Source organism: Saccopteryx leptura, chromosome 5 (assembly GCF_036850995.1).
Source record: "Saccopteryx leptura isolate mSacLep1 chromosome 5, mSacLep1_pri_phased_curated, whole genome shotgun sequence".
NCBI lineage: Eukaryota > Metazoa > Chordata > Mammalia > Chiroptera > Emballonuridae > Saccopteryx > Saccopteryx leptura.
In genome coordinates, this window is record NC_089507.1 from 209558101 (window position 1) to 209583871 (window position 25771).

The 25771-nt window shown below is 44.3% G+C and overlaps 1 protein-coding gene, 1 long non-coding RNA gene and 1 other non-coding gene across 3 annotated transcripts in view; 1 reads left to right on the forward strand and 2 right to left on the reverse strand.

Moving 5' to 3' along the window:
- The window catches only part of DHX35 (DEAH-box helicase 35), a 54226-nt gene extending 36039 nt beyond the window's left edge, over window positions 1–18187 (reverse strand). Inside the window, exons 1-7 of the mRNA XM_066387814.1 lie at window positions 18057–18187; window positions 14026–14159; window positions 10028–10120; window positions 9011–9088; window positions 4051–4155; window positions 2105–2166; window positions 1232–1301 (exon numbers count right to left, since the gene is read on the reverse strand). Of these exons, the coding sequence (XP_066243911.1) occupies window positions 1232–1301; window positions 2105–2166; window positions 4051–4155; window positions 9011–9088; window positions 10028–10120; window positions 14026–14159; window positions 18057–18096 (582 nt within the window). The 5' untranslated portion in view covers window positions 18097–18187. The remainder of the gene's footprint in view (window positions 1–1231; window positions 1302–2104; window positions 2167–4050; window positions 4156–9010; window positions 9089–10027; window positions 10121–14025; window positions 14160–18056) is intronic.
- A 4685-nt stretch (window positions 18188–22872) lies between these two features.
- TRNAA-UGC (transfer RNA alanine (anticodon UGC)) lies at window positions 22873–22948 on the reverse strand. Its single transcript has one exon. It is a non-coding gene; the product is annotated as a tRNA-Ala (tRNA).
- A 919-nt stretch (window positions 22949–23867) lies between these two features.
- LOC136407148 (uncharacterized) lies at window positions 23868–25246 on the forward strand. The gene is made up of 2 exons (XR_010751777.1): window positions 23868–24634; window positions 24716–25246. It is a non-coding gene; the product is annotated as an uncharacterized lncRNA (long non-coding RNA).
- The last annotated feature ends 525 nt before the right edge of the window (window positions 25247–25771 follow it).

The window sequence follows — 25771 nt, forward strand, 5'->3', positions numbered from 1 at the left end:
ATTTTTAAAGATTTACTGATATTTTTTTTTTTGAGAGAGAAAGAGAGAGAAAGAGAAAGGGAGGGGGAGGAACAGGAAGAATCAACTGGTAGTAGTTGCTTCTTGTATGTGCCTTGACTTGGCAAGCCCGAGGTTTCAAACCATGGACCTCAGCATTCCAGGTCGGAGCTATCCACTGCGCCACCACGGGTCAGGCCCATCCTGAGAAGTTCACATGATCTTATTTAAGCCTCACAACTAATTATGATCCAGAGCGGCTCTGTGCGAGAACTCTGCGACAGGGAGGTCCCGTCCTGTGCGGCAGCCCCGCGGCACGGGCGGCTCCGGAGCCCTTGAGGGCAGGCCCGGGTGACGGAGGCCCTGGAGTTGTTACTTCATTCTACTTCAGCCCGGGTCAATCCAAGGCGGTCAGAGGCGCCCAGACAGGAAAGGGTGCCTGCACACGCAGAGACGACTCTGCTGTCCCAGCCCAGAGAGTCAACTCGGCAGCCAGAACTTGAACCTGGGCTGACCCAGACTCCATGTTCTTAATCACTCTGCTCCACCACCTCTCTCTAGACTCCTGGAACTGACCCCCCAAAAAACAATCAGAAAATACAAAAAATTTTAAAAAAGGTTGAAACAAGATTAGTCACAAGTTATAATTACTGAAGCCAGAAAATGGGCACATGGGGGGTCATCAGACCTTCTCTTTATTCTGGGGTATGTTTGAAACTTTCTGTTTTTAAATTTTTAAAAAAAGAAACATGAATGCAACCATTTAAGTTCAAGGGTGACCACTGGGACATTATTTAAAATACTTCAAATCTGGAAGCATATAAATGCCTAATAGTAAGGGAAAAATCAAATACTTTATGCTAGAGACATGATCAATAGCCATTAAAAATAACATCTTCAAAGGACACTTAATAACACAGAAAAATGACCCTGATGTAATGTTAAGAAAAATATGCAAGACACAGATTAGCATGTACATTCCAATACCTATTACGTCAAGACAGAGGCATGTACACACTCAGAGGAACACTGGGGGAAAGAAGGAAAAGAAAACATACCGACAGCCTACCAGCGATGGCGCTGAGTGGGCAAATTAGGATTATGGGTGATGATTTAAAATGTTTTTCCTTCACGTGTCCTTAGATTCTCCAAATTGCTACAATTATTTTCCTAATCAGGCAACAAAACAAAACAAAAAAACCATCTAGCCAGAAGTCTGGCAGCGAAGTCACACCTTTTTCAGCAAGCCAATGGCAATGTCTGTGTACAGGGTTCTCTCGTGGGCTTCATCCAGCATGATGGCACTGAGAATCAGAAAGGAAGGTCGCTGTGAGCATCCAGGCCGTCAAAGGGACATCTGGGTGTCTAGCCCCATGCAATCACCTTGTATCAAAATAAAGCCAAGAAACTCCTCTCTGAAAGGGAGGTAACTCTTAAGCTAATAAATATGGTGACACCAACATATCCTGGTGAAGAAAATGGCGTATTTATTGCTCTCTTTAAAGAGTTTTATCACCCACATTGGATTCCAATAGGGTCTAATGCCTGATCTTAAATTACAATACAACATACAACCCCACAGAGCACGTACGAACTGGAACAAGTCCAACCACTTACAGACACACACACAAAGAGGCACATGACCACAGCTAAGATGCATGTGCACCAGACAGTCACACGTGACATCCTTTCCCAGAACACCAGAGCCTGAGTGGGTCAGTTTTAATGCCTTGAGTGACGGACAAAGACACGCAGCAGGGAGAAAGTGTAATTATTTGGACTTTGAGTAGTACTACATTCAACAAAACGCTGCCCACTTCTGAGCTGCAACTCTGTGGTCACCATCACCCCTGCGATGTAACAGAAGCAGGATAAAAAGGATGAGTCAACAGGCTGCTCTGATAACACCAGGGGTATTAAATTGCCCTCCTTTGACTGTCTGCAAATTCCGAGAAAAACATTCGGAGGCTAAAGAGCCAAAGGAAGGACAAAAGCTTTAGGGCAGCTGAACATGGACATGAACTCCAGCCACTAACATAACTGCTCTTCAATCTGCTTGTGTCCTTCTGAAACTTTAGGAGAGTTATCATAGGAAAAAGACATTTACCTGTATTTTGTTAACAAAGGATCAACCATCATTTCCCTGACCAACATTCCATCAGTCAAAAACTAAAAAACAAAAACACAAAGATTTTAGAAATAATACATTAATACCGTATATTACTGATTCTTTTTCTAAAATGTTCAAGTACAACTAGACAACCCCTTCACAAGACAATTCCCACGAAGGACAATGAAGAAATGCCCCCGCATTTGAGCTATCAAGCAATGGCCTGATCTCAAACAAAACTTCTAACACAGGCTCCTCAGTGTCAAACATGAGCTCTCCAGCTGGGTCTGCAATTCTTCTAGCCGGATTTCACCAGCAGTGACTATCGGAACATCTGCTAGGCCAGTACTGGTTCCCGGGGCCAGCACCACCGGTACTGCTGACCGGGCCGTGAGGACAAACCTGTCTCTGCCCGAGGAAATGCCACAAGAATGAGACAGCTCTTCTTAGACTGTCCCAGTCTACGGACTTGCAGCTTTTGAGGCGACTGACCTCCATTTCAAGTGATGTTCTTCGAGGGCGCTGGAAGGGGCTGTGGTTAAGCACACGGGCTATGGTATCGGACTGCTGGGAGTTCAGATCTTAGCTCTACCTCTTACTAGCTATGAACCTTGGGCAAGTTACCCTGAGTCTGATTCATCTGTAAAATGGAAATAATAAAAGGATCTATCTCAAAGGGTTATTGTGAGAATTAAGTGAGACAGTATACATAAAGTGTTTAGCACAAGACCCAGTACATAGTGTTCAAGAATGCCAGCTACTATCATTTAGGATTAGTGAATGTTTACAAAATGCCTTAGAAATATACAGCAAGACTTAGATATTGTTACTCTCACTCAAAGCCAGTTCAGTACATAGACAAGGCTAAGCATCTCCCTCACAAGCTAGAGTTTAGTGTTTTTACTTTGTTTCTAAGAGCAGGATGCACTCCCATAATATTTTCCTCCGGAACTGGTACCAGCTGCCAGACACACTGGAGTGAAGCTGAGAACCTGCCACCAACAACTGGTTACCAGTTAAGAAACGAGTGGCTTGAAATCATGACCCAATGGAATGCAAAATCCTTTCATGAAAGATTTAAACTCAATCATGTGGTTATATAATCCATGGAAATTTATCTAAAAATGAGCTAGTTTAAATACATGTAATGGTACAGAATATTTCCTTTACCTAGTAAAATGAAAGTAAAGCTAACTAAATAACAGAAATTTGCAAAACAAGGTCTGTATTTTGTATAAATCACTACATTGTTCATTTAGCTCATCTGATTACTCCCAATTTTCCTCTGCTGCAAATTGAGAGGTTAACTGAGATCCTAATAACCCATTTCACTTCATCAGAACATTTGCACTCATGGTTTTAGAGTAATATTCGATTAGACTCTTGACTCCTTCATAGTGGTACCCAGAAGATACTCTGTTGAATTGATTGTATGCTAATTACTATTGATACTAATTATTTGAATATTAGCACGTAGGTCAAAGAACACACGTGTAAAATCATGATCATATAAAAATTAGAAAGTTCTAACTAGTAAAGCTAAATTCTATACTTTATCGATTTATACTGACTTGCCTGTTTTTAGGCCTTTTATATAAAGGCAAGCTTCTATATTCAGACAGCTACGTGGCTCAGTGGGAAAACAATAAACACACATAGCAAAGCAGCACTTTCCGGTTCTGTCACTGACAGGCACAGAACAAGGGGCAAGTCGTCCGACCTCCCAGGTCCGCAGCCTCTTCCTCTGCAGAACCAAGAGCTGAATGAACTTACTTCCAAGGTCCTTTCAGGGCTAAGATCCCAGCTCTGTAGCTCCCGGTAGACTAAATTCCCCGAAGGTCATGGGATCGGTGTCCCATCAGGGGTAATGCTGCATGTTTTGAATTTCCCCCAAATCATCATCTTGCTTATTTACAACAGAGAAAGCAGCTTGAGCGCCTGACCTTAATTCTCGTGGCCAGCAGGTCAGTGCAGTCGTCGAAGCGGATGCAGTAGCCCACCTCGTGGCCCAGAACCGCGCCCCTCTCATCTGCTACTCTCCCTGCAACCTTTGGGAAGAAAGAGCATGCTGAAAATAGAGACACAGAAATTACTGCACAGACCACATACTGTGGAAAAGCCCAAGGTCGCTTATTTTTACATAGTTGTGAACACAGTGGAAAATGGAAAGGGACAGGTTATTAGAGAACAAGTGTGATAACCTTTGTGATTTATTAACTTTATAACATGTCATCTCATTCTATGAGGCAGCTTATGAAACCTCATGCAATACAAACAGAATGGTATAAAGATGTTACAGGTTGGGATCAAAGAAATGACAGACGGAATTCAAAAGATCAAGGCCAATGAGAAAATTTTAAAAACACAGATATGCCCAAGTTATTTAAGTTGAGCTATAAATTCAGCTCCAAATTTCATGGTGGCCAAAGCAGAAAGGGAAGCAGAAGAAATGACAAGATTCTCTCTATTCCCAACGCCTTCTCTCGTACACCAAGCACAAAAGCTCATGTCTTTGTGCCTTGAAAGATAGCACCTTGCACTGGACCATGAAAGCAGGAGAGCAGGAATGATCAGACTCAACACTGGGCCAAATTCATCTTCTCTGTCGGCGAAAGAAAATGTTTCCAAAGCAAGAGAACATAAAAAAATGTGCAACAGTGTCCCAGCTACTAGAGCCATTCAAAGAGGAAATCAAGACAAGAATGCAGATTAAATAAAAAGGGGCAAATGAGCTGATGAGAAGATTAATCAAAGATCCAAGTGAACATAAATGAAAACCAGAAAACAAAATGCATAATATATTATTTTTTAAATGCATAATGTATTATGAAGATCATAAATTACTGGTAGATTTTTCACCCACCAATATATGACAAATAAAAGGTGAGTGTGAGGCCCTGGCCAGTTGGCTCAGTGGTAGAGCATCGGACTGGCGTGCAGGAGTCCCAGGTTCGATTCCCAACCAGGGCACACAGGAGAAGCGCCCATCTGCTTCTCCACCCCTCCCCCTCTCCTTCCTCTCTGTCTCTCTCTTCCCCTCCCGCAGCCAAGGCTCCATTGGAGCAAGGTTGGCCGGGGCACTGAGGATGGCTCTATGGCCTCTGCCTCAGGCACTAGAATGGCCCTGGTTGCAACAGAGCAACACCCCAGATGGGCAGAGCATCGCCCCCTGGTGGGCATGCCGGGTGGATCCCGGTCGGGCGCATGCAGGAGTCTGTCTGACTGCCTCCTTGTTTCCAGCTTCAGAAAAATACAAAAAAAAAAAAAAAAAGGTGAGTGTGAGAAACAAAAAAAAAAAGTCCAACAGCAACATCCCCTACTTCCCCAAGGACAGTGAAAGATTATTAACTTAATAATAGAAAATATCTGAAATGATAAATAAGTATAAAAGTACAAGAGTAATAATGCTTATAATTAAGTTGAAAGAAAATATTTATAAAGAGAAGCAATACTACAGAGGTTTCCTGGGGACCCAGCACGCCCGCCCAACATCAGGCAACGTGCCCCGTGGCCCCCAAGTCCGGGACGTGGGTGTGCACAGGCGCAGCAGGTGTCCTGAAGCAGAGCTTACAGCGACAGCCACTGGGCCCCAGCAGCCGCAGGCTCGGAAGCCCAGTCTCCCTGCACCAGCTCCCCGAGCCAAGCACACCAGGAAGTATCCGGCCACCCGTGTTTAAGAAACTGAAGAGCAGATGAGGCTCAGAAGTGGCTTTGCCCAACAACTTGAAATTACAGATCTAGTCGGCCCAAACAGAATCAATCACCCAGCAGCCGGTCTACAGCCCACAGTCTTTCAAAACATTTTATGAAAGCAGAAATTCATCCTATATACTGCTCTACCTCGGCAGGTTCTATTTCCTGATAACTAGTATGTCACCAGGACATACTAGTTATTGTTATTGTTTCCATTTCGACCCTACATCATTATGCAATAAATCTCAGAAAATGGTACAAGTGGTACTAGGAGTTGATGGGGAAAAGAGGCTTATAAGGAGAAGCATAAATGAACCAACTCTCTCCATAAAAATATAATCATTTTGTAGGTCTAGAGGGAGAAGCCAAACCTATTTAGTCCTATTATTTAACTAGTTTATATATATTTGCTGGAAAAAGTATGTATTTTCTTTTCAAACTTCTTTAAAAAATTTTATTTATGACCATACCACTTGACATTTGAAAAGTCATAATCTATTGGCTTTTTAATAGTTTACTCAAGGTTCTATTCCCAATAACCTCATCAATGGGACTAAATAAATACTAGCTTTTTGATAGACACAAACAAACACGGACAGGGAAGTAAAAAGAAAAACCAGGCCCTGGCCGGTTGGCTCAGTGGTAGAGCATTGGTCTGGTGTGCAGGAGTCCCGGGTTCGATTCCTGGCCAGGGCACACAGGAGAAGTGCCCATCTGCTTCTCCACCCCTCCCCCTCTCCTTCCTCTCTGTCTCTCTCTTCCCCTCCCGCAGCCGAGGCTCCATTGGAGCAAAGATGGCCCGGGCGCTGAGGATGGCTCCATGGTCTCTGCCTCAGGTGCTAGAATGGCTCTGGTTGCAACAGAGCGTTGCTCTGGATGGGCAGAGCATCGCCCCCTGGTGGGCATGCCGGGTGGATCCCAGTTGGGCGCATGCCGGAGTCTGTCTGACTGCCTCCCCTTTTCCAACTTCAGAAAAATACAAAAAAATAAATAAAATAAAAACCAATGCCTGAGCACCTATTACCTGCAAGTACTGTGCCCTGAGTGTTCACGAACTGCATCTCATTAAATATGCACACAACCCAGGAGGTGGGCAAGATGCCTCCTTCTTCCAAAGAAAGAAAGTGAACTGAGACAGGCTTCGCGCTTGTCCGGAATCGCAGCTCAAGGCAGGGCCCGGCCTGGAAGCCAAACTGGACCGTCGGAGCCACGTGAACTTGCTCAATAGTAACTGCCTCTCACAGATCAAGTTACAGCTTATGCAACCTGCTCTTCGGCTCGGCGAGTGTGTTCAGATTCCAGTCTGCACACCAAGTCCTTCTAGAGATGCAGCATTTCAAACCTGACAGCTCTATTAATAAACATTACATGGCTAATTTATACACTTTCAGTTCTTTACAGAGAAAGCGTGTGGTTTCATGGAAATTATCCACAGCTACAAATTTGGAGCTAAAATGCAAACTGATTAAGAGCTGGGATTCTAAACCACAAAGAGGAAAAAATTAAGTAACTGAGTCATCTCTGGTGACATAAAAGTTTAAGTAGTTTCCAAACTGTTACCTCTATTTTTACACACACACACACACACACACACGACTTGGAAAATGTAATTTCTAACTTGAAGACAATTAGAAAATGAACTTTGGGAAAAAGGATTACACTATAATTAAAACTCAGTACACAGCAAAAACAGCTCAAAGAAACTATTTCTTGTCCACGTAAAGACACCCGTCCATCTCAGAGCTGATTTAAAACAACAAAAGAAGGTCCTAACCAGCTGGCTCAGCGATAGAGCATTGGCCCCCTGCATGTGGAAGTCCCAGGTTTGATCCCCACTCAGAGGAAACAGAAGTGCCCAACTGCTTCTCCACCCTTCCCCCTCACCTTCCCCCGCCTCCCTCTCTCATTTCCTCCAGCAGCCATGGCTCAAATGAGCAAGTTGGCCCCAGGCACTGAGGATGGCTCTCTGCCAAGCAACAGAGTATGGCCCCAGACGGGCAGAGCATCAGCCCAGATGGGGGCTGGCAGGTGGATCCCAGTCAGGGTACATGTGGGAATCTGTCTCTCTGCCTCTCACTTGATTAAAAAAAATAAAAAATAAAATAAAATAAATAAAACATTATCAACCAAAACCTCCATTTAACATGAAAGAAGGGAACAACCAGGAGCCCAAACAAGAAATTAAGAAGGACAGCTGCCAAATACTGTGAAGTAGGAATCTGGAAGAGAAGCCCCAGCCGCCTCACAGCCAGAGCAGGCTGTTGGCTCCCTTAATGTAAGCGTTACCATCCTTAAAGGCAGGGCTGACAATCCTCAGATTAGGAAGACAAAAACAGTGTGCTCAGACCCTGAAGACATGGGAAATGTCTCAACAGGGGACCCACTTTGACAGCAAAGAATCACAAGGGATGGGGAGTTGAGGAAGGAGACAGGCAATCAGGAGCAAGCAGCAAATCCCAAATCAGCCCAGAGAATTATATCTTGAGCCACTACAGACCTTTTAAATCATTAAGGACTAGTACCAGTGGTCAGCAAACTCATTAGTCAACAGAGCCAAATATCAACAGTACAACAATTGAAATTTCTTTTGAGAGCCAAATTTTTTAAACTTAAACTATAAACATATAGGTGGGTACATTTCTTATCGAGGTAGCACCTGCATGTGGTATTATGTGGAAGAGCCACACTCAAGGGGCCAAAGAGCCGCATGTGGCTACGAGCCGCAGTTTGCCGACCACTGGACTATACCACCAGATCCTCATCCACCTTCCCCAGCAGAGGAGCAATTTGCTGAGAGGCTGTTCATTGTCCAGACCAGAACAACCTCACAATTCCATTTGCCCCGGCCAGATAGCTTGGTTGGTTAGAGCATCATTCCAAAGCGCAGAGGAAGCCGGTTTGACCCCCAGACAGGGCACATACAGATAATGTCGGTTTAATATCCAGTCAGGGCATATAAAGATAATGTTCACAATGTTTTTGTGTGATGGTGAGATTTGAGGGTTTGGGGGGGTTTTCTTGTTCAACTTCCTCTGTACTTTATTCCTCTTAAAAAATTCATAATGTACAGATTATAAAAGTAATCAGGCCATAGTTCTTTTGAAACTAAAGAATTAAATATTTATGGAGCAATGTCATATTTATTTGGAGCTTTTAGGAAATAGAAGACACAGATGGAGTCTGTGCAATACAAACAAAGCAGAAACTCACTGTAACAGCAGCCACTCTTCGGGGCTGGGTCACCCCTACAACTTTTCCTTCAGCTGTCCAGCCAGCCTCTGCAAGGTACTACAAATAAAATCACATCTAAGTATACGTCCGACACCTCCTCTTCAGAATCAGTCTCCCCCAGGGTCACTCTGTATTGTGCTACAATCACTGAGAAAAGGAACAGCAGATGGTTCTTGTCCCAGTAGACATTTTGGAAATAATTTTGCAAATGAGGGTTCTGGGGCTTAGAAATGTCAGGTAATTTGTTTAAGAGCACATCAGAGCTGACAGACAGAGCTCAATATAAATATCAACCCTATGTTTTAGTTAAATACAAATAACTGAGATTTTATATATCTACATGGATCTATGTCACGAGATTATATTAGTAGACAAAAAATTTGCTTCTATGTATTTATCTGATTTAGTTATATACTTAACTGCTATATATTTATGTTCTGTATTTATTTGGTTATGTGCATTTTTAAAATCCAAAATGGAAAACAACATTCGATTATGTTTAAAGTGATTGTTTTATGTAACAATTATTATACTACTTACTAGTTTTACTATTGCTAATTATTATGATTCTCTGATAATCTCTCAGTAATTTAACATGGCCCTTCTCCTGTGTCCTTCTGTAATTGTCAACTATTTACAACTATAAATATTTTTATTTACAACTATAGCAATATTCATTTTACCCTTCCCCTTCAACTACACAATCATGAGGACAAAAACTATGCATTACACCCCTTTGATTCAGTCCCCATTGCTCCTTTCAGAGTATGGCTATTCAATTACTATTCTGGAATTATAATAAATCAAAGACTGTTACTTCAGTACTCATCAAAGAAATTATAAGGCATAAAAGTTTAATAAAAAATATCTGATTGTGTTGAATACTTCCTCTCTGAGAGAAGACTATAAAAATGCAAACGATAGCAAAAAGAGTTCTCGTTACAAGACCCTTCCAATCAGACCTAAGTGCAAAGACACATTTAAGCACATACTCACTTGCGGAATCTGCGTGCTTTTCCCACATCCTGTTTCGCCAACGATCACCACTGTCTGGTAGTTTTCTATCAAGTATAATATATGATTCCTCAGCTGGAAAAACAGAACCACACATGGTAAATAGCTTCAAAGAGATGAATGGATGGGTGGTCGGTCACGGAAACTTAGGAGAATACACTGTCTCATACGACCTACACAGACATTCAAATACTATCGAATGAGCTATTTGCCAAAGGAGAGCAAAACATTTTAAATTTTTGTTTTAAAATTTATTGATTGATTTTAGCAAAAGAGAAAGGGAAAGAGACAGGAACACTGAGCTGCTGCTGTATGTACTGATGGTGTCAGTCGAAGCTGAGACAATTCCAACTGAGTAGAAGCTGTCTTTGCGAAAAACAAAACAAGACATGGTAACTGCACTGTCTCCAGAGAGGGGAACAGGGTAGCTGGGAGCAGGCTGTGAAGAACTCAATCTGTACAGCATGTATGTATTACAAGCAAACATGTTTTCATTGATTAACTTGTAAAAAAAAAAAAAGAGAGAGCAAGAAAGTAGCACCCATAGGTTACAGCCACATTTCCACTGAGCCGTCCTTCACCCACTGGGCGTGAGCCCCTGATCTGGCCACGGGAAAGTCACCCACAATGCCAACATCCCCGCTACTTAGCCTCAGAATGTATCTTCGTACCTACATTCGATTACAACACACTTGATGGTCTGGAAAGTCATGAAAGTGTCGCATAAATACCTGCCTTGAAATAAATGGGAGGGAGGGAGGGAGGGAGGGAGGGAGGGAGGGAGGGAGGGAGGGAGGAGGGAGGGAGGGAGGGAGGGAGGGAGGGAGGGAGGGAGGGAGGGAGGGAGGGAGGGAGGGAGGGAGGGAGGGAGGGAGGGAGGGAGGGAGGGAGGGAGGGAGGGAGGGAGGGAGGGAGGGAGGGAGGGAGGGAGGGAGGAAGGAAGGAAGGAAGGAAGGAAGGAAGGAAGGAAGGAAGGAAGGAAGGAAGGAAGGAAGGAAGGAAGGAAGGAAGGAAGGAAGGAAGGAAGGAAGGAAGGAAGGAAGGAAGGAAGGAAGGAAGGAAGGAAGGAAGGAAGGAAGGAAGGAAGGAAGGAAGGAAGGAAGGAAGGAAGGACTGCCTAATTCTCCCGCTCTGACCCCTGCTCGGCTCACGCGGGCCCACAGCAGCAACGTGCCTGGGGACGCCTGGGGAGCCTGGGGACGATGGAAAAGTTGGGACACTGCCTAAAGTACTAGCTGCTTTGAGATTTTTAGTCGGTAGAACTTAAGGTCTGATTATGTGGTTCTCAAATCTTAGTGTGAAAATCTCTTAGGCTATTTGTTAAAATGAAGATTCCTTGCCCTTCTTTCAGAGTTTCTGATTCAATAGGACTAGGGTAGAACTCAGGCATACGCAGTTTTAAAAGCATCGAAAGGAGATCTGGCTGCAGGTGGCCTAATGACTAATCTAGACGCTTCTTTGCCACCTGCTTGTACTTTGTACTTTCTTTTTTATTGGGAGAAGAGGAAGGATCTGGGTTCTGTGCAGATATTTTGTAAATCATAGAGCCATCATTGGATGGTTAGATGGATGAATGGATGGGTGAACAGTCAAGAAAATTTGAAAGACAATATGAATTAAGAAAAAGAGGCCCTGGTCGGTTGGCTCAGTGGTAGAGCGACAGCCTGGCGTACAGGAGTCCTGGGTTCGATTCCCGGTCAGGGCACACAGGAGAAGCGCCCATCTGCTTCTCCACCCCTCTCCCTCTCCTTCCTCTCTGTCTCTCTCTTCCCCTACCTCAGCCGAGGCTCCATTGGAGCAAAGTTTGCCCCGGGCACTGAGGATGGCTCTGTGGCCTCTGCCTCAGGCGCTAGAATGGCTCTGGTCCCAGCGGAGCGAGGCCCCGGATGGGCAGAGCATCACCCCCTGGTGGGCATGCCAGGTGGATCCCGGTCGGGCGCATGCGGGAGTCTGTCTCACTGCCTCCCCGTTTCTGGCTTCGGAAAAATACAAAAAAAAAAAAAAAAGAAAGAAAAAGAGAAAGCAGTGGATAGAGCATTGGACTGGGATGCGCAGGACCCAGGTTCAAGACCCCCAAGGTCGCCAGCTTGGGCATGGGCTCATCTGGTGTGAGCAAGGCTCACCAGCTTGAGCCCAAGGTCACTGGCTCAAGCAAGGGGTCACTTGCTCTATTGTAGCCCCCTGGTCAGGGCACATATGAGAAAGCAATCAATGAACAACTAAGGTACCACAATGAAGAATTGACGCTTCTCATCTCTCTCCCTTCCTGTCTGTCTGTCCCTATCTGTCCCTCTCTCTGACTCTGTCACCAAAAAAAAAAAAAAAGAGAGAGAGACAAGGCATTCAAGGAAAAGGAAATAACATAAGCAAAAGAAAGATGGAAATAAGCAAACTATACTAACTCTATTCAAGGGATGTGATAAAAAGCCCATGAAAGGCTCCCGGTTTGGTTTGGGCATGAGTTTTGAGGGATGCATTAGGGCTGCACTGTGAAATGCACTAAATGCAAAGCTCAAGCCTGGGCTTTACCTGAGAAATCTAGGCTGTGTTTTGAGAAAACCAGACAGCAGCACACAAGACGGATTTGATACTGAAGAAACTGAAGGCAATAATTCATACTTCATACACTAAACACAAAGCATGGCAAATGGGAGAGTCCAATGTGTGACGTTCGTTTGAGCTTCAAAGAGACTGAGTTTGAGGGAATAAGAGGACACCTTGCATAGCATGTTCACAGCCCAAAGAGAACGCCCACCCACAGAGGGAGGTCAAAGGGAAGGCCACCTGGCAATGGCATTGGAGAAAAGAGGGTAAGCTTTAGATTTATTGATGCTTTAGTTTCAACTTCTGCTCTTAGAGCTATTTATACTTTTGGTTTTAATGGGGGAGAGAGTGGTAAATGAATACATCTTCTAGATTTCTCTATAACATCATATGAGGTCTTAACCATGCTTCAACTCTGCTTTGCTTTTTATCAATAACTTATACCCTTTCCCCTTTCTACTTTAATTTCATCAATATAAATCAACTTCTTGCTTACTTTTCCACTTGTGGGTTCATTTATTATATCTTATAAGTATAGCTGGAAGATAAGGATCAGTCAAGAAAAGGCCAAGATTAAATACTTGGTAAATAATAATTATACTTGTACTTGAATGTTTATACATGTCAAATATTTTGCTAAATGCTCTACATGAATTACCTCATCTGGTCCTCATACCAATCCTAGGAGGGAGGTACTGTTACTCCCATATTATAGATAAGGAAACAAGCTGGGATGATGAAGCAAGGTCACACAGCACTAATGGTGAGCTTGGATTTGAACTCTGAAGTCCAGACACAGATCGATGTTCCTGTCTCTCTCTCACTCTCTACTTTCCTCTCTCTAAAATCAATAAAATAAACATTTAAAAAACAAGAAAGAAAGAAAAGTTAACCCCTTCAAATAAGGATGCCTCTGAGCTCTCTGTGTTCTAAAGAATCATTAAGTGTAAGATGACATTTGGCCCTGGCCGGTTGGCTCAGCAGTAGAGCATCGGCCCAGCATGTGGAAGTCTCAGGTTCGGTTCCTAGCCAAGGCACACAGGAGAAGCATCCATCTGCTTCTCCACCCTTCCCCCTCTTCTTTCTCTCTGTCTCTCTCTTCTCCTCCTGCAGCCAAGGCTCCATGGGAGCAAAGTTGGCCCCGGTGCTGAGGATGGCTCCATGGCCTCTGCCTCAGGGGCTAGAATGACTCCAGCGGAAAACGGAGCAACGCCCCAGATGGGCAGAGCATCGCCCCCTGGTGGGCATGTCGAGTGGATCCTGGTCGGGCACATGTGGGATTCTGTCTGACTGCTTCCCTACTTCTAACTTCAGAGAAAAAAAAAATTTTTTTTAATTAAAAAAAAAGGGTAAGATGACACTATTCACTCCAATGCTAAGTATAAAGCTCTTGTAGACAGCTTCAAGTCAACACTCAACACACTTATTCAATGTACCTTGAACACAGGCAGCTTCTGCCTCTGCTGCTCTATAGAAAGAGCAGCGTAAGGATTGTAGACAATGGTTGCTGCAGAGTTTTCTGCTACACTTGATCTCTCTTCGGAGATGCTGACACCTGGTCCCTCTGTACCTGTAACAAAAATTTATTTTTCAGATCCCCTAATGGACAGAAACATGTACAAAAGTTCCAAATTCAAAAACAAAGCTATATAACAGAAGCAATGCATTTGATCTGAAACTACTAAGATATTCAACTTCAACTTCAGAAAAGCATCTACAAAAGTACCTATGAAAATACAACAATATTCTCTGTAAGCTTCACTTGCAGTTTCAAGAACAAAGGAGACACAGTCCCAGTGGGCTCCAGACTGGGCACATACAACCATATATTACAGAACCCAGTGTTTTTAGTTCGGGCCTCCAGGTTGGTATGACCACCCACACTTAATGAGAGTGACAGAAACCCAAGTGGCTGAGGCAAAGGATGAGTCCTATTACTGTAGGATGGCAGCGAGGCTCAGGGACGACAGGCACCAGGGACTCAAAGGCTGCCTGGCTTTCTCCTTGTCTCATCTCTGCACCTCTCGACAAGTCCCTCTCGGTTCCTTAGGGTAGCTTGTCTACAGGAGCTGAAACCACGCCTGCGGACAGCGCCGGAGCTCAGGCTCACAAGTCCTCCACTCATCATTTATCTTTTAAAAAGACTGGCGCTTGATTCCTAGCCCTCCAGACTCCTGATTTAGTGCCACTGGCTATGACCGAACAGCAGGACATTTAACACCTTCCCAAGTGATTCAACCACACAGCAAACTTTGAGAACTACTTACTTAGTCATCTAACCCAGAAACATGAGTCATTACTGACTTTACCTGCTCCTATATTTGCCCCTAAAATGTCTCTCCAATAAGGTCCCCCCCACTCGGCTCCAAGGCCAAAAATCTCAGCTTTCAATAACTCTCCCCAATTTCAGTTGTACCTTCTCTCCAGGGTGTCCCTGACTGTAGTTTCCTCCCCCACCCACTCTGCACGCACTGCCCAAGTTATCTTTCTAAAATAAACCGCATCTTGTCATTCCGTGCTCGAAAGCAATGAAGTTCAAATTCTTTTGAACCTTGCCATGGGACCTCGCACAATGAGGTCCCTATCTTTCTAGCTTCATTTCTGGCTACATCTCAAAATACAGGGTGCAGCAAAACTAGGTTTACAGTTCTGAGTAAGTGAAACAATGTTTATTCTCGTGTTACTATTTATTTATTGTATTATTTTCCATTCAAAGAGCTGTAAACCTACTTTAGCCCCATCCTATATATACCCTACCACTGAACACCATCACGCTACTCAATTACTTAGGTTTTCTGGACATGCCAGAGACACACACACATCCCACGCTGCCTTTGCTCATGTTGTGCCCTCTGCCTAGAGCTCTGTTCTCCTACCTCTCCACAGAACAAAACCTTACTTGTGCTTCAGTGTCCACCTCAAAAAACATCACAATCTTTTTTTCTTTTAAGATTTTATTTCACCTGTGGTGGCTCAGTGGATAAAGCGTTGACCTGGAACACTGAGGTCGCCAGTTCGAAACCCTGGGCTTGCCCGGTCAAGGCACATACAGGAAGCAACTACTATGAGTTGATGTGTCCTGTTTCTCCCCCCTTTCTCTCTCTCCCTCTTTCATTCTCGCTCTCTCTCTTAAAAAAATCAACAGCCTGACCAGGCGGTGGCGCAGTGGATAGAGCGTCGGCCTGGGATGTGGAGGATCCAGGTTCGAGACCCCGAGGTCGCCAGCTTGAGCACGGGCTCATCTGGTTTGAGCAAAGCTCATCAGCTTGGACCCAAGGTCGCTGGCTTGAGCAAGGGCTTACTCGGTCTGCTATAGCCCCCCGGTTAAGGCACATATGAGAAAGCAATCAATGAACAACTAAGGTGTTACAACGGAAAACTGATAATTGATGCTTCTCATCTTTCTCTGTTCCTATCTGTCTGTCCCTATCTATCCCTCTCTCTGACTCTCTGCGAAAAAAAAAAAAAATCAACAAATATAACTTTAAGAAAAAGATTTCATTTATTGATTTTACAGAGAAGAAAAAAAGAGGGGGGTGGAACAGGATATACCAACTCATGGTTGCTTCACTTTAGTTGTTCTTTGATTGCTTGTCAGTATGTGCCTTGACCAGGCAAGCCCAAGGTTTTGAACCAGCAACCTCAGCATTCCAGGTCGATGCTCCATCCACTGCACCATGACAGGTTAGGCAACATCAAGATCTTTATGAAGTATTTCTTACCCACACAGGTAATCTTTCCCTTCTCTCTACACATCCATATAATTATAATGGTTAACACATATCTAGTGCTAATAGCTTTAAACATACTCTTATTTCATCTTCAAAAACCCTTTGGGTAGTTTTTATGCCCAATTTATAGATGAGGTAACTGAGACTTTCAGCACTTAAGTGACTTTGCCAAGTCTTCAAGTTAGTCAATGGTTGCACCTTTTGCCACCATTTGTCAAGGACTATTTGCAACCAAATAGTCAAGGACAGGCTCTACTGCCTGCCCCAATAGCCCATTTTTCTTTCAACCACCTTTTCTGCCTCATTTTAAAATCTCTTCTAAAGGGCATCATCCAACTCCACAGTATAATTGAGAGACAGAGAATAAACCTTCAGAGCAAGCAGAGCCCTGGTCATCCATATCTATCTCCTGACTACAAGATTTGGTGTTAAGTATACCCTCAATGAATAAACTAAATATTGGAATAGAACTCTTAAAAGTAACCCCATGTTCTTTAACGGAAGTAACATTCTGGTCTGAATTTTCAACAACTCATTCATGCCTTTATTATACTTAACGCTTTGAACTATTATTAAAGACTTGAATAAATAGAGGGTACCTCGTTACCTAACGGGAGCTTAGTTTTGGCTGCAAATAAAACTCAGAATGGATAACTGGCGGCTGACTTGAAATGCTGAATCATAAAGTCGTTATGTGACAAGCTACAGATATTAATAAAGAATTAACATCTCCCTTACTTAACATAACCCTTGCATGGGTTTATCTCCCATACCACTTACATGCATGGTCAGAATTTCAGGCACCCACTCTAAAATACCCTTTTAAGGCTTTCCTTGGATTACCTTCTCTGTCTCATTTCATTTCTGCTGCAATATACTCTGCACATCGAGGGCTGCAGAGGTACAAGCAGTGGAAAAAATAAACTTGGTTTTCAGGGAAGACTACTGGAAGGGGAAGAAGTAATACACCTGGCAGGGTCTCACATGTACACACTCCATTAAATCCTGATGGAGAAAATTAAAACAAAATAAGCAAAGCATTTTGGGGCTGAGATTCATGTTAGCCTGCAAGAAGGGAAGTGCATGACAGTCAATATGAAGTAGTTCACTTTCTGGTTGACAAAAATTATCATAAAGCAAAATAAGGCACTTTCCCTTTTTAGGAGCACTTACTGGACGTCGGACAACGCGTCGTGCTCGTCTCGCAAGCCCACGGGAAAAAGGTTATTTAGTCTGCCTGTTTCACAGGTGAGGAGGCTAAGGCTCAGAAGGGTTAAGTGACTTGCCCAAAAGCACTCTGCTTCTTCAGCAGAGCGGAGAAGTCGAACCCTGGCAGTCTGACTCCATAGCTCGAGCTCCTACACCCCGGGGAGCACCGCCTGTCCCGTTCCAGAGTAACCCCAGGGCGGTAACAGGACACGCGTGGGCGCTTTAGCGTTTCCCCATCACGCGGGTTGGGCAAGACAAGCATCAGGAGTGAGGAAAACGAGGCGCGGAGAGGCTGAGAGACTCGACCAAGGTCACAGAGCCTTTCTGCCCAGGCTGGGTGCGGACCCCCGAACCGCCCGGGACCACTGTGCGCGGCTGAGCCGCAGAGCCGGCCAGCACCGAGGCGGCGGTGGCCAGCCCGCCGAGGTCAGGCCTGCGAGCAGGTCCGCAGGCCCCAGGACGCCGGCCGCGGGCCAAGACCAAAGTCAGACCGCCGCATCTAGCCAGCATTCCGCCAAGAGACATACCAGGTCGCCAGAACTTCACCGGCCCCACGGGCGCAGCCATGCTGGGGTGAAAGGTCACGAGGAAGGCCCCACCCCTCCACCTCTTCTTTGCGCGCGAGCCCCTTGAGGGGCGGGGGGGCGTGGCCCGTGAGGAGTCGACGCCCGGCGGTTCCCGCGGTATTATGGCCACGCCCCCGTGGCCACCACCCCCTCCGCGCCACGTGACCGACAGCTTGTCCTCGGCGAGCGTTCCGGCCCCGCCCCCAGGCCCACGTGATCCACCCCGCGGTACCGGAGAAAGGGGCGCGCTTCTCCGCCCTCTGGCGCTTAGAGATCCCGGTTCCGAGAGGCCTTTTTAGGAGCGTGGCGCTGTCCGCCTGGGGGCCGCTCGCCTCCGCAGGACGAGCTTTGGGAAAGGGCAGCTGGCACGCAGTGGGCACGTAGGCAGTGCATCCCAAATTAACTGCTCAGTACTGAGGGAGTCACAAGCTAGCTCAGCTTGACTGTTTCTCTTTAACTCTCCTCCATATTCTCAGGTTGACGGGCAATGGTAGCTACCTTGTGGGTCCGCTGGTTCGGTAAATACTATTTATTGGGTGCCCAGGTACTGCGGCTTCAGTCCCTCCTTTCATGGAGTTTCTGTTCAAGGTGAAGGCAAGAGTAAATAGTAAATAAGTGCTCAGGCCCTGGCCGGATCGCTCAGTTGGTAGAGCATCATCCTCAAGCACAGAGGTTCCTGGTTCAATCCCCAGTCAGGGCACATACAGGAACAGCTCAATTTTTCTGTCTCTCTTTCTCTCCCTCTCTCCCTCCCCTTCCTCTCTCGCTGAAATCAATAAATAAAATTTTTTTTAAAAAAGTGCTCCGTAAACTGTAGTCCTTATTTCTTGTCTGTAAATAAAACAAGTGGTAGGGAAGGAAGTCTGCAGGGACCTTGAGAGTAATGCTGACCAACGGGGATAAAAATGGTTTGGAATAAGAGGCTTCAAAATGGTAGCTCAGTTAAGCTAGCACACTAACCCACTGTGTCCTACACTTCATTCATAGGATTCAAGTGCATTTTAAGAAGCCCCACAGATGATTCTTTTAATCAACAAGTTTGACAAAGATTTCACTAATCTAATGGAGAGCTAATAAGCTCACGTAGAGAAACTTTTAAGGGTAGGCAACTATAGTACTGTAGTTGGAATGAAGTGAGTGGCTTCAGAATCTATGCATCTTGAGAGCTGTGAAGAAAATTCTGCACTCAGAAAAATGACATAGTCATGGAAAGATAAGGTTTGGAAGTAAGGCATGGAAACATGACTTGGTATCCGAATTTTGCCATTTTCTAGCTTCCAGCTGCTATCTAATATTTTTAAAGGCTGTATTAAACGGAATAACATATAAAGTACCTAACACAATGTAGTAAGACCTAAGAATCAATCAATCCATGTTAGCTCTCCTTAACTCAAATAGAACAAATCTCCAGGGGGGAAAAATCTGAATTTGCATTCATTTTCCAAATACCTATTTTATTTCCATAATAATGAGAATAGGATTCAGTACCTGATATTCCCTCTGCCTAGAAATCTTTATCCATCCTTTAAACTATCTTCATAGTCATCAGCTCTAAAAAGACTTCACTAAGCTCACTATCTGGCATAAGACTCAGAACCTACGTGCTTGCTCACTTTTGTGATGAAGTTGAACTATAGTTAATTTCCACTATTACATTGCAAGCTTCTTGAGGACAAGGACTCCGTCACATTCATATTCCCAGCCCAATAACAGAGTGCATATTGAGTAATATATATGTGAACACTGTGCTTTATACTTATTTTTGGTTCTTCCTAACATTGATCCTTCCTTGTTTTATTTTTGTCTTACTTCATTAAAGGCCCAAGTATAGAAAAAGAGTTTATATTATACATGAATACAAGAGAAAATACAATAAATGCTACTTTTTCTTATTTCTGTATTTTATAAATTACTCGTATGATTTCTATAAAGAAGCCTTCCTATTTACAAAGAGAAAGTAAAGCTGGAGACTTTTGTCAACATTTTTTTTAATTGACTTTAGAGAGAGAGGAAGGGAGAGTGAGAGAGAGAGAGAGACAGGAACACCAATCTGTTCCTGTATGTGCCCTGACTGGGATCAAACTGACAACTTCTGCACTTTGGAATGATCCTCTAACCAACTGAGCTCTCTGGTCAAGGCAAGAGACTTTAGTCAATATTTAGTCTGAAAAATCATTTGAATCTTGCTCTCCAGCATATGTCATCAATTTGGCTCAAACAAAATTTTACAAAAAAATGTTTTTAAATCTAGTATAAATATTCTCTGATAGAAAATAAATTGAGGTCCACAGAGATTAGAAGGCTTGGTCAGGGCCCTGGCCGGCTTGCTCAGTGGTAGAGTGTTGGTCCTGCATGCGTAAGTCCTGGGTTTGATTCCCGGCCAGGGCACACAGAAGTGTCCATCTGCTTCTCCACTCTTCCTCATTTCCTTTCTCTCTATCTCTTTCTTCCCCTCCTGCAGCCAAGGCCCCATTGGAACAAAGTTGGCCTGGGTGCTGAGGATGGCTCCATGGCCTCCGCCTCAGGCGCTAGAATGGCTCTGGTTGCAATGCAGCAATGCTCCAAATGGGCAGAGCATCGCCCCTGGGCATGCTGGGTGGATCCCAGTCGGGCATGCAGGAGTCTGTCTGCCTCTCTGCTTCTCACTTCAGAAAAATACCAAAATAAAAAAAAGGTTTGGTCAGAATCAATGAGCTAATTTTGCAGAACTTGATCATTTAAAACCACCTCCTAGATGAGATTTCATTTATCTGTCCTGGAAAGTTCTCAAAGCCCAACTGTCCCTAATGGGTTGTTTTGCTGAAAAATGTCTTTTGGAGAAACACCTAAATAATAATAGCCTAGATATTGATGGTTTGGTTTTACTGTCATAGACTGGAAATGGTCTCAGTAGGAGTGTGTATGTGTGCGTGTGTGTGTGTATGTGTATGTGTGAAAGAGAGAGAGAGAGGAAGAAAGGGACAGGAAGGGAGAGAGATTAGAAGCATCATTCGTAGTTGTGTCACTTTATTTATTGCTTCTCATATGTGCTTTGACCAAGAAGATCAAGCTGAGCCAGTGACCTTTTGCTCAAGCCAAAGACCCTGGGCTTTAAGCCAGCAGCAACCTTTGGGCCTGTGACCCCACGCTCAAGCCAGATGAACCAGCACTCAAGCTGGCGACCTTGGGGTTTCAAACTTGAGACCTGTGTCCCAGGTTGATGCTCTATCCACTGCGTCACCACCAATCCGGCTCAGTAGACTGTCTTATCCTTCCTAATTAACTATTTGCTGAAAGAATGGCCTACAATAACAACTCTAAAATTAAAACCATTATTTCTTGAGATAGCATCCAGAATTTATTTAGTTCATTGCGAACAATTCCATGAAAATTTGATCACTTTGTTACATAAGGGTACAGCTTGCAACTTCTGAATGAGAACAGGTTTTCCAGAGAGATGCTCCCCAAAATCATGTTTCATGGGTACATGATAGAAGTTTCTCTGTGCCTATGGTAACTGGTGCTTTCTGCTTTGAACTATTTCCAGTCCAACCGTCTTGGCCACGTTTAGGAGGCAGACTTAGGAGTTTTCATCTTTGTACCAGGTAAGTCTTTTATGTAACAAATGATCTCACGTAAACAAAAATGGCTTGTAGAAAGTCCAAGAGTAGTTCCGACTTGAGACACAGCTGCATTTGTGATCATACTGTTCTGTCTTCTACTGACCCAGGTGGCATGTGATAACTAGATGGCCATTTCAGCTTAGCCACCACATCCTCACAGCATCAAGCATCACTCCAAAACTCCGTGGCAAGAGTATCTGGCCATGTATCCATCCCTGAGTCAGTCACAAGGGCCAGCGACTACAATGTACTGGCTTTCACCTAGGTCACATACTCTGCCCCACGTCAGGTGTGGTCAGCTTCAGCAGAACCACATGGACTAACAGTTGGGAACAGAACAGCTCCTCAGAGGGAAATCTGAGGGTGAGAGTATCACAGGGCAAATGAATGAAAGAAATAAAAATACAGGTGTCCATTACACTCTCTAGGTAGAACTCTTGGCTTCCTAAGAAACATCCTAACTTCCTAACTTTCTCTGGATCTGCTTTATCAAGGCAGATCAGAGAGCCACCTCCCAGCCTGAACAGCTTGTCCTTATGGAACTGCTTTTACTGAATTGTTCTCTACTGGGATTTTCCACCGAGTCTAAGGTGCAGCCCTCTGAAACGTTTAACATATGTCAACCTGTCTGGTTTGTTGGCTTGCACACAAAGGATCAAGTTCACACATGTATTAGCTTAAGTGTTTACTGAGCTCCAAGAATTTGGGTACAGAGGTGTGGAGTGAGCCACTAAGGAGACTCAGCCACCAGGAGAGTCTGTCGTGTTGGCCTGAGGAACGTGCACGAGCTGGGCAGGGCCTCCTGAGGCAGCCCTGGGGCTCTCTAGATAGGATAACCGTTGTTTATACTGTACGCTTTATTGTTCAGACTGGGACACTTGAGAATGAAGTGGGCTGTTGACAGGCATGACTCCTGCATGCGCCCGACCAGGACCCACCCGGCATGCCCACCAGGGGGCGATGCTCTGCCCATCTTGGGGCTTCGCTCTGCACATCTGGGGCTTTGCTCTGTTGCAGCCAGAGCCATTCTAGCGCCTGAGGCAGAGGCCACAGAGCCATCCTCAGCACCTGGGGAAACTTTGCTCCAAGGGAGCCTTGGCTGTGGGAGGGGAAGGGAGAGACAGAGAGGAAGGAGAGGGGGAGGGGTGGAGAAGCAGATGGGCACTTCTCCTGTGTGCCCTGGCTGGGAATCAAACCCGGGACTCCTGCATGCAAGGCTGACGCTCTACCACTGAGCCAACCGGCCAGGGCCGGAACCTAGTGTAATAATGCTCATCTGAGCATATTCAACATAAGGCACATGTTCCACGCTCACACAATACATCACTACATCCAATTCTTCTATAGGTTTGGACAACTGCCCTTGTGGAGTTTAGTGTTTGGGCACACCCAGACTAAGTCTTCATTATCAGAATGCTTAACTATCATTTATTTCTATTTATTGATTTTACAGACAGAGGGGAAGGGAGAGGGAAAAACATTGATTTATGCATTCATTGGCTAATTCTTATATGTGCCCTGACCGGGGATCAAACCCACAACCTTGGCGTATCAGGACAACACTCTAACCAACTGAGCTACCTGGCCAGGGCTTAACTATCTATCTATCACTTTGATAAGAGGATATTTGTGAGAAATTCTTACCTGATTTTAGTACTGAGGAGTGGGCTTAACTATCTATCACTTTGATAAGAGGACATTTGTGAGAAATTCTTACCTGATTTTAGTACTGAGGAGTGTTCTTTTATATCCGAATTTACCTTCATCTTAGGGACACGGTGAATGGTGGGTCCAGCCAGGCTTTCCTTTCTGCCTAGGCCACCGAGAACCTTCAAGGTAAGTGTGTGGCCGACTCAAAGAAAGCGTGCTGGTCACTGTGGCACGCACCGGTCGCCTCAGTCCTGACTCTATTTTGTATTCCCACCCTTGGGTTTCTTTCATGTAACTTTTCACTTCCATGATCTTGTACCTTTAAGTCCCTTAAGTAAAAAGTACCAGCCCAACTACCTGCAGAGGTGGGGAGGCCGTCTCTTCAGCTGACTCCGTAAGTCCTTCAGGAGATTGCTGCCCCTGCAGTCTGACTGGGTTACCCTGGAAACTGCACTGCTCTCTAATGCAGACAGACTAATCCAGTAGGGGGGAAAAAATGAGACAACTTGAATTTGACTATCAACCATTTATTTGATATTGAGGCATTTTTATCAAAGGTATTTAGGTGTGATGATAGTAGTGTGGTTACATTTTTTTTTAAGTAAACTTTTATCCTTTAGATACATACTGAAATATTTACAACCTTGTCAGCAATGGCAAAGTCTGACATTAGATAAGGAAATATAGTAATTCTCTCCCAGGGAGTGGCAACAAATATTTTTGAACCAAACAGTTTTCCACACCCAGCTTCCCCCACCCCTGGGAGCGGGGCCAGTGATCACCGTTTTACACAGGACCCAGCTAACTCGGGTACAGACGGTTCTCAGAGCTGAGAAACTGCCCTTCAGTGACACTCTCCAGGTGAGCGCCAGAAAAGCGTTCCTTACTCACGAGACTGGGCTGTTTTCTTAGGATTCCATAAGCTCTGGTTCTTATTTCTATTCGCTGATACTTTCAGGAAATGGATTTGAATCCTGTACACAAAGAGGGCTCTGTAGTCAGGTAGGCCTGTGACAGGCCATCCACCTGCCTTCCTCTGAGAAGTCACTGTGCTCATTACCTCATTCAAAAGTCTGAGTAGTTCTACAGTAAAGAATCCTATTTTAAATTTATACAATCCATCATTTCCCAACTGAATACAGAAACATTTTTATAAACGCCTATGAATAGTTCATAGAGCACACGGGAGTTGAAATTTCAGGCATATCTATTGGGTTGGGGAATAAGTTCGTAGCGTTTTTATATTGTCTTTTATTTTACAACGATTTGTTTGCTGTTTGGCAAAGGGTAAGTATTCATTCGATAAAACTCTTTCTGCTCTACAAAACTATGTTAATTGTATTTTTGAGTTATTTAATTTTTTATTAGTTTTGAGGCTTAGAAATGGAATACCCAGGAGGCAAAAATCAACATTTTCGACACCTGCTCTTCTTTGCTTTTCATCGAGGTCAAAAAGCTGCCAAAGCAGCCCGGGACATTTGCGACATGTATGGAGAAGGTGTCATAGGCGAGTCTACAGCACGGAAATGGTTTGCAAAGTTCAAAAATGGTGACTTTGACGTCGATGACACGTGCCGCAGCGGAAGGCCTTCTGAATTCGATGAAGAACTGGGAAATGCTCGAAAAGAATGCCACGGTCAACAAGGAGCTCTACATTGCCCAGCTACACCATGTGAATGAGGCTATTCGACTGAAAAGACCTGATCGACATGGTCAAACCATACTCCTTCACGACAACGCCAGGCCCCATGTTGCACAAGTCGTCAAAGCCGCACTCCAAGAGCTCGAATGGGAGGTCCTTCAGCATCCGCCGTATTCTCCGGACCTTGCACCGACCAATTACCATCTTTTCCGCTCCCTGTCAAACCATATGAAGGGTGTTACCTTCGATAACAAAGAGGTCCTTAAAAACTGGCTCAACAACTTCTTTGACACCAGACCAGGTGATTTTTGGCAGAACAGCATCAACAAATTGGTCGAGAGGTGGGAAGAGGTTGTAAACAGCAACGGCGAATATATAATTGATTAACTTATTGATATAATTATTGTTTTTTGTTTAAATAAAAGTCTTCGGTAAAAACGCTACGAACTTATTCCCCAACCCAATATGTTTGTTCATGAGGTTAAAATTTGTTTTCCAAACAAACAATCCAATAAAAAAATGGGAAGAGGACATGAACAGACACTTCTCCCAGGAAGAAATACAAATGGCCAACAGATATATGAAAAGATGCTCATCTTCGTTAGTTATTAGAGAAATACAAATCAAAACTGCAATGAGATACCACCTCACACCTGTTAGATTAGCTATTATTAACAAGACAGGTAATAACAAATGTTGGAGAGGCTGTGGAGAAAAAGGAACCCTCATACACTGTTGGTGGGAATGTAAAGTAGTACAACCATTATGGAAGAAAGTATGGT